The sequence below is a fragment of the Salvelinus fontinalis genome, chromosome 17 (assembly GCF_029448725.1).
Source record: "Salvelinus fontinalis isolate EN_2023a chromosome 17, ASM2944872v1, whole genome shotgun sequence".
NCBI lineage: Eukaryota > Metazoa > Chordata > Actinopteri > Salmoniformes > Salmonidae > Salvelinus > Salvelinus fontinalis.
Genome location: NC_074681.1, coordinates 15,535,971 through 15,549,811, shown reverse-complemented (window position 1 = coordinate 15,549,811; position 13,841 = coordinate 15,535,971). Strand labels below are relative to the sequence as shown.

The 13,841-nt window shown below is 41.7% G+C and overlaps 2 protein-coding genes across 2 annotated transcripts; one reads left to right on the top strand and one right to left on the bottom strand.

Moving 5' to 3' along the window:
* Nucleotides 1-1,782: 1,782 nt before the first annotated feature.
* On the bottom strand, nt 1,783-11,951 carry LOC129813779 (lymphocyte expansion molecule-like). Its single transcript, XM_055866308.1, has 11 exons — nt 11,852-11,951; nt 11,099-11,188; nt 10,690-10,860; nt 10,178-10,297; nt 9,783-9,926; nt 7,575-7,718; nt 6,764-6,937; nt 6,398-6,529; nt 6,116-6,261; nt 3,958-4,052; nt 1,783-1,973 (listed from the first exon to the last, which is right to left on the bottom strand). Exons 1-11 carry the CDS (start codon nt 11,867-11,869, stop codon nt 1,927-1,929), a joined length of 1,281 nt encoding a protein of 426 aa, XP_055722283.1. The 5' UTR covers nt 11,870-11,951; the 3' UTR covers nt 1,783-1,926.
* On the top strand, nt 11,783-13,824 carry LOC129813780 (leucine rich adaptor protein 1-like). Its single transcript, XM_055866309.1, has 2 exons — nt 11,783-12,443; nt 12,776-13,824. The coding sequence occupies exons 1-2, from the start codon at nt 12,249-12,251 to the stop codon at nt 13,307-13,309; spliced, it is 729 nt and encodes a 242-aa protein (XP_055722284.1). The 5' UTR covers nt 11,783-12,248; the 3' UTR covers nt 13,310-13,824.
* Nucleotides 13,825-13,841: the final 17 nt, after the last annotated feature.

Genomic DNA, 13,841 nt, shown 5'->3' with positions numbered 1-13,841 from the left:
ATGTGGAATGCGCGTGACCAGGATCTGGCTCTCTGCCAGACCACTGACTCAAACAGCTCCCATCCGGCTCAACATCACAGTAGAAGCTTCATTCAACGTTCTACAGACTGTTGACGTCTAGTGGAAGCCGTAGGAAGTGCAAACAGATCCATATCCTACAGTGTTTTCAAGAGGCGATGAGTTGAAAATCGACCAACCTCAGATTTCTCACTTCCTGGTTGGATTTCTTCTCAGGTTTTTGCCTGCCATATGAGTTTTTTTATACTCACAGACATAATTCAAACCGTTTTAGAAACTTCAGAGTGTTTTCTATCCAATACTAATAATAATATGCATATATTAGCAACTATGACTGAGGAGCAGGCCGTTTACTCTGGGTACCTCTGTGCACCTTTCCTACAAGCTACTCAATACTGCCCCTGCAGCCATAAGAAGTTAAGTACCTTTTGGCAAACTCCAAGCGGGTTGTCATGTGCCTTTTACGAGGTGTAGCTTCCGTCTGGCCGCTCTACCATAAAAGCCTGATTGGTGGAGTGCTGCAGCGATGGTTGTCCTTCTGGAAGGTTCTCCCATCTCCACAGACGAAGTCTGGACCTCTGTCAGAGTGACCATCGGGTTCTTGGTCACCTCCCTGACCTTGGCCCTTCTCCCCCAGTTTGGCCGGGCGGGCCAGCTCTTGGAAGAGTCTTGGGGGTTCCAAACTTGTTCCATTTATGATTGATGGTGGCCACTGTTGTCTTGGGGACCTTCAATGCTGCAGAGACACAGATCCCCAGATCTGTGCCTCTACACAATCCTGTCTCGGCGCTCTACGTACAATTCCTTCGATCTCAAGGCTTGGTATTTGCTCTGACATGCACTGTCAACTGTGAGACCTTATATAGACAGGTGTGTACCTTTCCAAATCATGTCCACAATTGAATTTACCACAGATGGCCTCCAATCAAGTTGTAGAAACATCTCAAGGATGATCAATGGAAGCATGATTCACCTGTGCTCAATTTCGAGTATCATAGCAAAGGGTCTGAATACTTATGTAAATAAGGTATTTCTGTTTTTTATTTTTAATACATTTACCAAAATTTCAAAAAAACTGTTTTCCCTTGTCATTATGGGTTATTGTGTGTAGATTGATGAGGAAAAAAATAATTTTAGACATTTTAGAATAAGGCTGTAATATAACAAAATGTGGATACTTTCCAAATGCACTGTATATGGTTGTCTGTGAAGAACAATAAGACATCATGAGTTGACTCTATTTGTTACATTTCTATCTGCAGTGTTGTGAACATTTTCCCTCGTGGAATTCACCCCTGGTCCTAGCTCCTAATCTGGGGCTGTGGACTGTACTGGAGGTAACCCATCCTACTCATTATTCTCTTCTGGGCATTAAAAGGAAAATCCTGCTGATTGTCTCCAGAGTAACATTCCCTGGGGTTATTTATTCAGGAATGTTAATGTGATTAGCATCTGCATGTATGGCCCTTAATGTGGCCCCTATCAGGCAGCTGATCAGACGTACCGTCTCTCTGGGTGCGGTCCTTCTAGTTAACCAACAACACTGATGCAAAAGGAATCCGTTGACGGTGTCATCTATCTGAATGATGGGTGCTTTAGAGGAGCATGGCCATTATAGATGTATGTCCTCATGTCCATCAGATGGCATCAGAAGCTCTAGAATACATGGAAGGCAAACATTAAAGTTGTAGGAAATAGCTGACGGGATGACCATTTTGGGGTAATTCTTGGCTTAATGTTTTCCCTGTTGCACTTGCTCTCATGTCTTGTTAGAGATTCAGTAGGACTTGAGTACTTCCTGGGTATGATCCACTGTAAATATTTACATGTGCATGTCTTCTTCTTCTTCAGTCTCCAGTGAAGAGGTCGTAGGGTCCTCGTTTGCTGATGTGGCGACTGAGAAGCACCTCAATGAAGGTCGGTAAGTTGTAGGTACCAGGACACAGACCAGAGTCCTGAACACAGAGAAGAAAACATCAAACACCCATAAGCATCTGTCTGTGTTGTCTCTGTCTGTGTTGCTGCTGGTGAAAAACGAAATGTCCCCCTTATTCCCCAAATAAACCTTGTTCATTCATTCATATATTCTGTTTCCCCTATACAGTTGAAGTCAGAAATGTACATACACTTTGGTTGGAGTCATTAAAACTCGTTTTTCAACCACTCCACATATTTCTTGTTAACAAACTATAGTTTTGGCAAGTCGGTTAGGACATCTACTTTGTGCACGACACAAGTAATTTTTCCAACAGTTGTTTACAGACAGATTATTTCACTTAAAATTCACTGTATCACAATGTCTTCTTCTTCTTCAGTCTCCATTGTCCTCTCAATTATCTTGTTTGTCTATCAACTGGCTCCACTGTTCTTTATGGTATTATAAAGCATAAACACCCAAAATGCAACACAATTACAAATCTGAGAGAGGTTCTCTCTACACATACGATCCATTAAGTTTTACTATCACTTCATCTCTCTGTAGGCTCCTAACTGAAACCAGCTGTATGGTCCTGGCCTGGGCCATGTAAATAAATATGCATGAGGCAGAGCTATCTATTAACAATGCTTTTCCTTTTGCTGATTTCCCCCTCTTTTCCCATTCTCTGTCAGTTAAAGCTGTGTACCAAACTTCCCCTGAGGAGAATTTGAGCAATTCTCAAATTCCTTGTGGATAGTGTATTTTCTGACATGGATATGTTGAGACCTCAACACTTGAGTGTTTATATTTTCTTCAAGAAAAGTAAACTGCCTGTTGAGTTCATTGAGTGTTTTCTTGCGTAATTGTGCAATAAAAGTCCATAAAGCTCCCCACCCAACCCAACTGGTTTTTGTTTGCTAGTCGAGGCCCTTCCACAAATCATGTGACCCAGGAGGATTTCCTCCCTGGCCCAGTGGCCTCGTTTGTAACACCATGTTATTCTGACCCCCGACTCGCCGCATGCAAACCCATACGCCACGCTTTGACATCATCATCATCATGGACTCAACAGGACACGGACTGAAATATATATTCCTCTATCTATTTAAACAAACATAGATGTGTGTGTGTGTGTGTCCTGCTCTGGTCCAGTCAGGTCTAGGACAAACAGATCCTCTCCCTACTGGTGTGAGTCTCTCTGGTTGTGGTTTTATATCTACTTCTCAGCGACCTTCAATACTTCATGCCTCAACTGGTTTGGCAGAAAACCAGGGTTACTCCACAAATAACCCACACACCCATTTTATGATTCATAAATAATAAATCACAGCTAATTTCAGCTGTAGTAAAGCCTAATCTGCTTATAATGGTGGCCTTCAATGACATCCACATCTAGACCACATTTCTGCTGTTTGTTTAATTTAACGATTTCCCTGAAACTGGAAGGCAGAAGCCGGAGTTGTAAAAAATCAACAGAACACTTTCAAAGCCAAATGTGAATGGACAGCCTACCTCATGTAATGCTGACCCTCAGGTCATCAGACACCACCCTGAAAGCATTCACCTGGAGACTAATATTTTACTATCCCCTGTGGCATTAGTAACCTCATTTTTATATTCACTAACTCTACTCTTGACTAACCTCTCAATCTTTGAGGAAATGTTGTGTCAACGCGTTGCTGTGCAACTGCAAGTAGTGATCTAACTTGTGTTTTCCTCATATCAAATCAGAGAGACTGCTATAAGCCAACTCTGACAGTGAAGGGCAAAACGTGTTTCATATTTAAGGCTTGACATGAAATACAAACGTACAAACACTTCTATCTCTGATTGGACTGTGATTTCCTTGGTTTCCCAAGCAGTGAAGGTCATGAACTAATACTGCCCTCTACAGACCTTCTTCACACATAACAAGTAACTTTGAATCAGGTTACAGGATCTTTCATTTTATTTTCTCAAAAGTGTGTGTGTATGTTGGCGTTGTGTTCAAGATTGAGCTGGTGCTTAAGTCTTTTCTCAACCTGAGGAGTGTAGAGCTGCAACGGACGAAACATCATCTGGCGGCCGATAGTAGGGCATCCTATGTGGGGGAATGTTGATGGGGTTCAGCCTCTCCCTGGAAAATCAAATTGGGATTTAACATGTGTCAGCATGGATCTACTGGTCACAGATGATGTCGAGTGTGGTGTGATCCGTGATCCAAAGGTCAACAAATAAGTATAAAAAGTTATAATACTTCTCTCACCAATCTACACACAATACCCCATCATAACAAAGTGAAAACATGTTTTTAGATTTTTTAGCAAATTTATTGAAAATGAAATACAGAAATATATAATTTATGTAAGTATTCACACCGCTGAGTCAATACATGTTAGAATCACATTTTGCAGTGATTACAGCTGTGAGTCTTTCTGCGTAAGTCTCTAAGAGCTTTCGCACACCTGGATTGTACAATATTTGCACATTATTTAGTCCATTTGGTTGTTAGTCATTACTAGACAGCCATTTTCAGGTCTTGCCATAGATTTTCAAGCTGATTTAAGTCAAAACTGTAACTAGGCCACTCAGGAACATTGTTGTCTTGGTAAACAACTCCAATGTATATTTGGCCTTGTTTTTAGGTTATTGTTGTCACGTTCCTGACCTATTTCTGTTAGTTTGTTATATGTGTTAGTTGGTCAGGACGTGAGTTTGGGTGGGCATTCTATGTTTTCTGTTTCTGTGTTGGTTTTTGGGTTGCCTGGTATGGCTCTTAATTAGAGGCAGGTGTTTGGCGTTCCTCTTAAGAGTCATATTTAGGTAGGCGTTGTCACAGTGTTCGTTGTGGGTGATTGTCTTCCGTGTCTGTGTAATTGTTTGCACCATACGGGACTGTTACGGTTTGTTCGGTTTGTGTAGTCTAATTGTCCTATTCATGCGTTCTACTTGTTTTATGTAAGTTCGTCGTTTAGGTCTACACCGTTTGTTGTTTTGTTAGTTTAATCAAGTTCGTGTTTTCGTTTAAATAAATATGTGTTCAAACTTCGCTGCGCCTTGGTTCCCTCAATACTCCTCCTTTTCGGTCGAAGAGGAGGAGGACCGCCGTTACAATTGTCCTGTTGAAAGGTGAATTTGTCTCCCACTGTCTGTTTGAAAGCAGACTGAAACAGGTTTTCCTCTAGGATTTTGCATACCCATAACATGATGCAGCCACCACCATGCTTGAAAATATGAAGAGTGGTACTCTGTGTTGTGTTGGATTTTCCCCAAATATAACACTTTGCATTCAGTATATACAATTCATTTATTTGCCACATTTGCAAAAAGGATGCATGTTTCGGAATATTTTTACTCTGTACAGGCTTCCATATTTTCACTCTGTCATGTAGGTTAGTATTGTGGAGTAACTACAATGTTGTTGATCCATCCTCAGTTTTCTCCTATCACAGCCATTCAACTCAGTAACTGTTTTAAAGTCACCATTGGCCTCATGGTAAAATCCCTGAGCGGTTTTCTTCCTCTCCGGCAACTGAGTTAGGAAGGACCGCCTGTATCTTTGTAGTGACTGGGTGTATTGATACACCATCCAAAATGTAATTAATAACTTCACCATGCTCAAAGGGATATATATATATTTTTTACCCATCTACCAATAGGTGCCTTTGCAAGGTTTTGGAAAACCTACCTGGTCTTTGTGGTTCAACCTGTTTGAAATTCACTGCTAGACTGAGGAACCGTACAGATAATTGTATGTGTGGGGTACCGAGATGAGGTAGTCATTCAAAAATCCTATTAAACAGTATTATTGCACACAGAGTGAGTCCATGCAACTTACGTGACTTGTTAAGCAATGTTTTACTCTTGAATTTAAGCTTGCCATAAAAAAGGGCTTAAATATTTATTGACTCTAGACATTTCAGCTTTTCATTCCAGTTTGACATTATGGGGTATTGTATGTAGGCCAGTGACACAAAATCTTAGTTCAAAATGTGGAAAAAGTCAAGGGGTGTGAATACTTTCTGAAGGCACTGTATTACTGTAGCTTTCCCATCACATTGTTACTAAGCTGATGTGAACTTAAGCTATAAATGATCTTGTGAATGTATCTGAGTTTCATAAATAATACACATCAGTATTAAGTAACCTCTTGCCAGCCACAACATAAAACTAAGCCCTCAGAAGAAAGGTTGATCCTACTGGTTGAAGTTGTCCTTGTGCAGGTCATGTAGATATCTGGGCATGCGGGACTTGAAGACGTAGCGATAGCCAGCGTTAACGTTTTTCTTCAGAGTTTTCCTCGTTCGCTTCTTAGCCAGGTTGTAACGTCCCACTCCCACTGTGGTCTGGTTGAGGTGAAGAGAAGTGGGTGTCAAGATACGATTTAAGGTCTTTCCTCAACTTAAAACAGGTCTATTTGGTCCGTTTAAGAAAAAGAAAAGTAAAAGCAAGATGAAGATTGATGATGTCAACATCACTCACATAGTTCCCCTGCATCAGCCTCTCGGCCCTCAGGGTGATACGAGGAGAGGAGGAGAGGAAGGGAGGAGGGTTGTGGTTCTCCACTTTGGGCAGACAAACATCTTCATAGAATCCATGACCAGAGTGTCTCTGCTGTTATTGTTTGATGTGAGTTTGAGGTATAAGACTGGAGACGAGCCAGCTAACTACATCTGATTACTATATCCATGCTGCTAAAAGAGCAGGGACATATTCTGAATATTACTCTAATTGCATGGATATGATCACTTGTTAGCTACTTGATATTTTAACTACGTTAGTCTACAATAAGCTATATCAATGTGTTTACATTGTGGAATGAGTAGACTATGACAGGGCTGTACTGACCGCTGGCCGTGGGTACTGAGGCAGGGAACCCAGGTAGATGCGTTCTGTAGGGAGGGAAGGGTACTGCTCTAGGGTGCCAAACTTGCCGTGGTGTCTTTTCTCTGGTCGCAGAACGTCCTCACATAAGACCTTTGCTGGCTTGGCGACCATAGCCAGATTCAGATTGGCTTTTTTCTAGGGCAGGAAGGAGGCAAAATAACCCAATTATTCAGAAATAGCATGTGAAGGGATGTCCTCAAAGCAAGCAACATTCAAGCAGGGTTTTAGGTTGAAATACACATCAAACATGTAGTTTCCTTTTCAACTGCTTATCACAATAGAAAGACAATTATGAAACATAATGTAGTATGAAAAATGATAATTTAATGAGTTCACGATGGAATGGATCAATTCTCAATCTTCACAGAGAATCATGATGACATACCATGAGATATCAATTCTCAATCTTCACAGAGGATCATGATGACATACCATGAGATATCAATTCTCAATCTTCACAGAGGATCATGATGACATACCATGAGATATCAATTCTCAATCTTCACAGAGGATCATGATGACATACCATGAGATATCAATTATCAATCTTCACAGAGGATCATGATGACATACCATGAGATATCAATTCTCCAATTCGTCTGGCAATTCCTCTACATGCACTTTAACAGCTCTCTTAACAACACTCAATGGCGCTCCCTTCACCCTTTTGAATATGTTATTCTTATAATTGTTCATAAATATATATATATTTTTTAACCTTTTATACAGGTTATTCTAATTGAGATCAAATCTAATTGAAGGGCCTAGTTACCGGGGCAGCAAAATATCCACAGGTGATTGGCTTGTCTCGTCGGCCAGTGAAGAGGTCGTAGGGTCCTCGTTTGCTGATGTGGCGACTGAGAAGCACCTCAATGAAGGTCGGTAAGTTGTAGGTACCAGGACACAGACCAGAGTCCTGAACACAGAGAAGAAAACATCAAACACCCATAAGCATCTGTCTGTGTTGTCTCTGTCTGTGTTGCTGCTGGTGAAAAACGAAATGTCCCCCTTATTCCCCCAATAAACCTTGTTCATTCATATATTCCGTTTCCCCTATACAGTTGAAGTCGGAAGTTTACATACACTTAGGTTGGAGTCATTAAAACTCGTTTTTCAACCACTCCACAAATGTCTTGTTAACAAACTATAGTTTTGGCAAGTCGGTTAGGACATCTACTTTGTGCATGACACAAATCATTTTTCAACAATTGTTTACAGACAGATTATTTCACTGTATCACAATTCCAGTGGGTCAGAAGTTTACATACACTAAGTTGACTGTGCCTTTAAACAGCTTGGAAAATTCCAGAAAATTATGTCATTGCTTTAGAAGATTCTGATAGGCTAACTGACATAATTTGAGTCAATTGGAGGTGTACCTGTGGATGTATCTCAAGGCATACCTTCAAACTCAGTGCCTCTTTGCTTGACATCATGGGAAAATCTAAATAAATCAGCCAAGCCCTCAGAAAAAAATTTGTAGACCACCACAAGTCTAGTTCATCCTTGGGAGCAATTTCCAAATGCCTGAAGGTACCACATTCATCTGTACCAACAATAGTACGCAAGTATAAACACCATGGGACCACGCAGCCGTCATACCGCTCAGGAAGGAGACGCGTTCTGTCTCCTAGAGATAAACATACTTTGGTGGGAAAAGTGCAAATCAATCCCAGAACAACAGCAAAGGACCTTGTGAAGATGCTGGAGAAAACAGGTACAAAAGTATCTATATCCACAGTAAAACGAGTCCTATATCGACATAACCTGAAAGGCTGCTCAGCAAGGAAGAAGGCACTGCTCCAAAACCGCCATAAAAAAGCCAAACTGCGGTTTGCAACTGCACAAGGGGACAAAGATCGTACTTTTTGGAGAAATGTCCTCTGGTCTGATGAAACAATAATAGAACTGTTTGGCCGTAATGACCATCGTTATGTTTGGAGGAAGAAGGGGGAGGCTTGCAAGCCGAAGAACACCATCCCAACCGTGAAGCATGGAGCACGGGGCAGCATCATGTTGTGGGGGTGCTTTGCTGCAGGAGGGACTGGTGCACTTCACAAAATAGATGGCATCATGAGGCAAGAAAATTATGTGGATATATTGAAGCAACATCTCAAGACATCAGTCAGGAAGTTAAAGCTTGGTTGCAAATGGTTCTTCCAAATGGACAATGACCCCAAGCATACTTCCAAAGTTGTGGCAAAATGGCTTAAGGACAACAAAGTCAAGATATTGGAGTGGCCATCACAAAGCCCTGACCTCAACCCTATAGAAAATGTGTGGGCAGAACTGGAAAAGCGTGTGCGAGCAAGGAGGCCTACAAACCTGGTTCAGTTACACCAGCTCTGTCAGGAGGAATGGGACAAAATTCACCCAACTTATTGTGGGAAGCTTGTGGAAGGCTACCTGAAACGTTTGACCCAAGTTAAACAATTTAAAGGCAATGCTACCAAATACTAATTGAGTGTATGTACACTTCTGACCCACTGGGAATGTGATGAAAGTTTCAAATCTGAAATAAATCATTCTCTCTACTATTATTCTAACATTTCACATTCTTAAAATAAAGTGGTGATACTAACTGACCTAAAACAGGGACGTTTTACTAGGATTAAATGTCAATTGTGAAAAACTGAGTTTAAATGTATTTGGCTAAGGTGTATGTAAACTTCCGACTTCAACTGTATTGGTATATCTGATACATCTGATCTTTTCTCCAATATATACACAGCAATAAATCACATTTAGGGGTGTTAACCCCGGTGTCCTGGCTAAATTCCCAATCTGGCCCTCAAACCATCATGGTCACCTAATAATCCCCAGTTTACAATTGGCTCATTCATCCCCCTCCTCTCCCCTGTAACTATTCCCCAGGTCGTTGCTGCAAATGAGAACGTGTTCTCAGTCAACTTACCTGGTAAAATAACGGTAAAATAAATAAAAATAAATAAAAATTCACATTTAAGGACTACAAACTCACCACTATGAGGTCTGGGAAGCGTTCCACTCCAGCACTGAAGTCCATCATGGGACAGGAGCCAATCGGCTTCCTCCTCCTCTCATCCAGCAGCCCAGACGGGATGCCCCCCTTCCCATAAGCCCCTGGGCCTGGAGTAGTTTGCTTCTGTCACATGACAAGGAGAAATTACAATAATACCATTAATCAATTATCTTCTACCCAGTGGAGAAAAAGGAAACCTTTTTTTCCTTCTAGGGATTTTTTACATGCCACTGTGCTGCTGCTCGCTCCTTAATAGTCTAGTCTGGGTTACCGTAAAGCACTTGACCAATGTTCTAGTACCACAGTGACTTACTTGTATGTGAGTATCAGTATGTGAGTATTTGTCTCCCTCTAGTGACGGGTTACTGCATTACCTTCATGAAGTCTTTAAACCGCTCCTCCCTGCTGTCACACACTCCTCTCACACTGTAAGGCTTCTTACAGAGCTCTGTGAAGTCCTGGATGTCATACCTCCCTGGGCCTACCCTGCTTCTCTAGGTTGTGGAACAGCTTAGCATTAGTTACACTGGAACCTTCCACCAATATAATTATTATGTTTCATCAGTTTAGATCACATTATATAACACATTCCATTGATTGTTTGGTTGTAATATTAATTTCACACAGCTACATTTGTGTACAGAATCAAAATATAATTAGCCTTCATACTGGCTTGGACTAGAGCTGAAAAGTCCCTAAACTGTTGCCCTCATTACAGAAGCATCAATGCATCTATATAGGACAACATGACAGACCAAACAAAAATAACAGGGTCTATTTCAGTGTCAGTTCTGTGATGTCGTGAAGTGATAGATGCTGTATAAGACAGAAATAATTTCCTAACGGATACAAGTCATCATCATTATGATGGATGCTGCTCCCTCACCAGTAGGCGGTTGGTCAACCATGTGTCTCTATACAGCAGGTGGGGCATCTGAGCCTGCTGGGCCATCTCCTGCGCCCTCTTCCACCCTGGTCCCCTGGCCCAGCTCTGGACTACCTGAGGGCTGAAGTCCCCTGTGTCCACCTCATACCGACCTGGACTCAGTTTACGCTCCTGACACAGACAGAGAGATACACAAACAGGAGTGGAATAAAATAGAATTGAATAGAAAATAAAATAGTACTTTATTATTTCAGTTGTAGTTTGTTAGTTCAGCTCAAAACATGGATTGCACACACACACATTTAGGAGGAGAGTCATGCAAAGCCTTGACACATACTGTATCTTCCAAGTAAATTGTTTTGAAAATCACATCAAATCGAATAAGATACTGTAATGTGCTTTTATTTACCAAGTCACTTATCAGTCTCTTGCAGTGGTTGATTTCTGTGAACGTGCCAATCTTCTTTTTGGATGGGTAGACTCCTGAAACATCAAACCTTATTGAGAAAAAGAAGATTGAAAGAGTTTATGATTGTTATTTATTTGATGCTATAGACCTACAATGCTGTAATAGATATTTACAAGAGATGTTTACAATCATTATTGATTGTTATGTTTCATAGGGGTAATTTCATGGAAATATTAGAAACAAAGAACCTTGCAGACTGTGTTCCAAATGGAGCCCCTGTGAACTTTTTGTTGCTCATCTTTGATCATAACCTATTCCCAGGCATATCCCAATCAATTACAGCAAATGTCAGATGGCTATTCTTTACCTGTCCCAGAAGTGACGTCAATGCCAACTCTGACGTCATGTGACATGTAATTAAGTCGTTATCTGGATCCATAATGTAAGCCAGCATAAGCTTGTCAATTGTTTTATTATAGTTGGCTATACTAGACATGGGTTCATAAGTAAATTAAATAAATACATCTAACAATGTATTCGTATGAAATGCCTATTTAAGTATAAAAACGTATTTTACACATGCTCGCATATTCTGCAGGTTCCCACTATCTCTCAATTGAGCACGGGTAGGCTACTTGCCGACTGCAGTTCATATTCACCTACATTTACATTCCTGATGTTTTTGTGCGGACTGGTTGGACCCACGTCTAGCTGTCGACGAGTGGCATTGCCTCCGCACATATCAGGTTAGCTGTTGTTGGCTGTCCACATCTGTCCGTCTCTGACAGTGATTGCGTAACAATATCGACGGCCTTTGAGAATAATTAATTAAATTAAGCTATCGACGCATCCAGCTATTTCTCACGTTTTTTCAATAGCTCACGATGCTTTTGAAACCCGTCAGTGGAAAAGTTTGCTCCAATCTCTCAATGGAATCCTAGTTCATTATGGAGCGTTCAGGAACACAATGCGCACGTGAGGTCTTTTTTTCAAGTTGACTATGCCTGCGGACAAGTTAACATGTTTTGTGTCACAGGTAATTTTTCAGGGCTGATTTCCAATATACTGTTTGCTTGGATCGTTGCGCGTAAACTACCCCTAAAAGTCTCTAACAATTCTATATTCAAGTAGGATTTCATAATATTTTATTATGGAAGAAGAGTCATTTCCAGAATTGAAAGAGCTGGAAAATCAAATTGGGATGAAAACTCCGGAGAGCCTGTTGAGGTGGATGCAGGGGGATGCTTCGCTCGGTGTGGAGTGGAGTTCCAATCGTCCTGAGGGGAGAGACAACCGCACCAGCGACAGTCTGACCAACAAGATCAGAAACTTGAAACTGGAGATGGTAAGGATTCCTTTGCAGAATGCAATTTTTAATATTTCTGTTTGATTATACAAACTGTGTGTGTGCATTCATTTATTCTGTTCAGTTGTTCTATGACTGGGTTTATTTTTCAAAGCTATACAAATGCTGTATAGAACTCTCCCACCAAACCATGTTTGGCTGGCATTAGTGACAACCACTTCACCTTTATTATTGACAGTCATTGACAGTTCTGTCACCACACCACCCCCCTCACCCAGCTGAGGGCCCTCGTGTCATTCAAAACATTTTAGGTCTAAATTCCTCTGCTCACTACTGTCATCTCACATTCCCTCCCCACCCTCCTCCCACAGGGCTGTCTGCGTGCTGCAGACGTGCGGATCCTGCACCAGTTGGTGACGGTGCATGAGGCCATGGAGGCTGTGCGCTGGCTGCTGGAGGAGCATGGCACCCCTACCAGCAGGGGCAGCAGCCTGACAAGCAGCCAGTGTAGTCTGGCTGAGGGGCCTGGGTCTGGCTTGTCCCCTTGCAGAGAGGGCCTGAGTCTGGCACTAACTAGCTGGCAGAGTCCTCTAAATGATGCCAATGAAGAACCAGAAGAGTTGAAAGTACCAGATAGCATCTCTGGGGACAGCTACTTCCATATGCTCACCAATGCCGTTTCTTCTAATGACACAGGGTTAACTCTAGAGGGCGTTGTTAGCCCTCCTGAGAGGACAGGAGAAACTGGGACACCGCACTGTGGTCTCCCAGAGGAGAGACAAGGGGCCTCGGACGGTGACATCGTGGGGGTGGAGGAACAGACCATTCCCAGTTGTGAGGTTCTGTTGGGGTATGACACTCAGTGGTGCTGGGTGGAGTCTCAAGACGATGTGACGTTTCTCTGACGTTATAAGCGCAATTCAAAAGATGCTTTATGACATGAAACCTTCCCTCTTCGCCTACCAAACTTAGATGCAATGATGCCAGTTGGACATGAAGTGCCGTCCTGGACTAAGAGTGACATTTAAATTGACATTAAAGTGTCCATGGTGGACTGGATGAATGCTAGTAGCATTGTTCTCTAGAGGAGCAAAATCAAGGCGTACTCATATTTTGATTTAGCTACTTTGGTTTGTCAGTTGCCCTTTTGCTTTTCAATGAGTCACCGTTGCCACTTTCAACAAGATGTAAATCAGATCGATGTGAATCATGTTCTCACTATCACATGTTTTGCTAGAGAAAGCTTATGCATTGATGTTATGACATGTCATAAATGGATGCAGACATTTGACTTCTAAAAGTGAAATCTGTTCCTTCTGAAATGCCATCAAGCCCATCACAACTCCAGTGTGATACTATAATGAACCCTTATCTTTTGGATGCAAATGTGTTACTCAGAATATTATTCTGTTGAATTTTTGCTCAATTTGACAATTT